The sequence below is a fragment of the Carlito syrichta genome, unplaced genomic scaffold (assembly GCF_000164805.1).
Source record: "Carlito syrichta isolate Samal-C Ts95f unplaced genomic scaffold, Tarsius_syrichta-2.0.1 Scaffold314735, whole genome shotgun sequence".
NCBI lineage: Eukaryota > Metazoa > Chordata > Mammalia > Primates > Tarsiidae > Carlito > Carlito syrichta.
In genome coordinates, this window is record NW_007258831.1 from 129,386 (window position 1) to 130,786 (window position 1,401).

General features: G+C 45.4%; 1 protein-coding gene across 1 annotated transcript in view; it reads right to left on the bottom strand.

Moving 5' to 3' along the window:
- LOC103274355 (zinc finger protein 595-like) overlaps window positions 1-1,401 on the bottom strand; it is a 35,907-nt gene that overhangs the window by 23,782 nt on the left and 10,724 nt on the right. Inside the window, exon 3 of the mRNA XM_021719469.1 lies at window positions 672-798. Within this exon, the coding sequence (XP_021575144.1) occupies window positions 672-798 (127 nt within the window). The remainder of the gene's footprint in view (window positions 1-671; window positions 799-1,401) is intronic.

Consider the following 1,401-nt stretch of genomic DNA (forward strand, 5'->3'; position numbering starts at 1 on the left):
AAAAAAAAAAAAAAATTAGAAAGTACTTTAAGGCTGGGCTCAGTGGCTCAGCCTGTAATCCCAGCGTTTTGGGAGGCCGAGGCGAATGGACTGCCTGAGTCCGCGGGTTCGAGACCATCCCAGGCAACTTGGTGAGACCTCCTCTCTACAATAAATCCAAAATTAGGTGGGCGTGATAGCATACACCTGCAGTTCCGACTACTTGGAAGGCTGAGGCGGAAGGATCTTGGAATCCCAGCAAGTCGATGCTGGAATGGTTGTGAGTGTGCCACTGCACTCTAGCCTGGGCAACAGATTGAGATTCTAACTCAAAAGCAACAACAAAAAAAGAAAGCACTTTAAATTTGTTCATCCTGAGCCTTGTTTTCAAGTATGACTCAATCAAAAATAAGAGGTTGGGACTGAATTTTGAGAAAGCAACAATAATTTATACCACTGAATTTCTAGACTCACCTGTACTCCATAGAGAAGCTTGCATATCACCTCAAAAAAGGTAAATGTTCAAGATCAAACATTAAGATTTTTTTTTTTTTTTACATAAGCTAATCCCCCATTTTCCTCCTGAAAGCACTCACTCATACAAAGCACAAGCTCCCAAGAGACATTCTGCAAAGGATGGAGATAAAACACTAGGTTGTTTTAGATATTTATGCACAGCAAGTTATTCTCACCCAGAGAGGCCAGGTTTCTGTAGTTCTCTAACATTACATCTCTATACAAATTCCGCTGAACAGGGTCCAGGCATTCCCACTCCTCTGGAGAGAATTCTATGGCCACATCCCAAAATGTCAACAGTTCCTGAAATAAAAATAAATATGTAAGTACCACATTAACCATGTGGCCAGGAGCTGAGTTCTTAATTTGACCCAAGATGAGAGAGTTAAGAGAACTGGTTCTGACTTACATAGTGACCTGAACCACTCAATAAGATACTTTTTAACATAAAGTTTCACAAAACTACTCTAGATACTATGCCTGTGCAAAACTAGGCCAGGCTTGGTGGCTCAGAAATCCCAGAACTTTGGGAGGCTGAGGCAAATGGATTGCCTGAGCCCGCGGGTTCGAGACCAGTCCCAGCACCCTGGGGAGACCTCAGCTCTACAATAAATCAAAAAGTAGCCTGGTGTAGTAGCACATGCCTGTACTTCCAGCTACTTGGAAGGCTGAGGCGGAAGGATGGCTGGAGCCCAGCAGGTCGACGCTGGGGTGGCTGTAAGTGTGCCACTGCATTCCAGCCTGGGTAATCGAATGAGACTCCAACTCTTAAAAAAAAAAAAAAACCCAGCCGGGCTCGATGGCTCGGCCTGTAATCCCGCGCCTTTGGGAGGCTGAGGTGAGTGGATTGCCTGAGCCCGCGGGTTCGAGACCCGCCTGGGCAGCGAGACCTCATCTCTACAATAA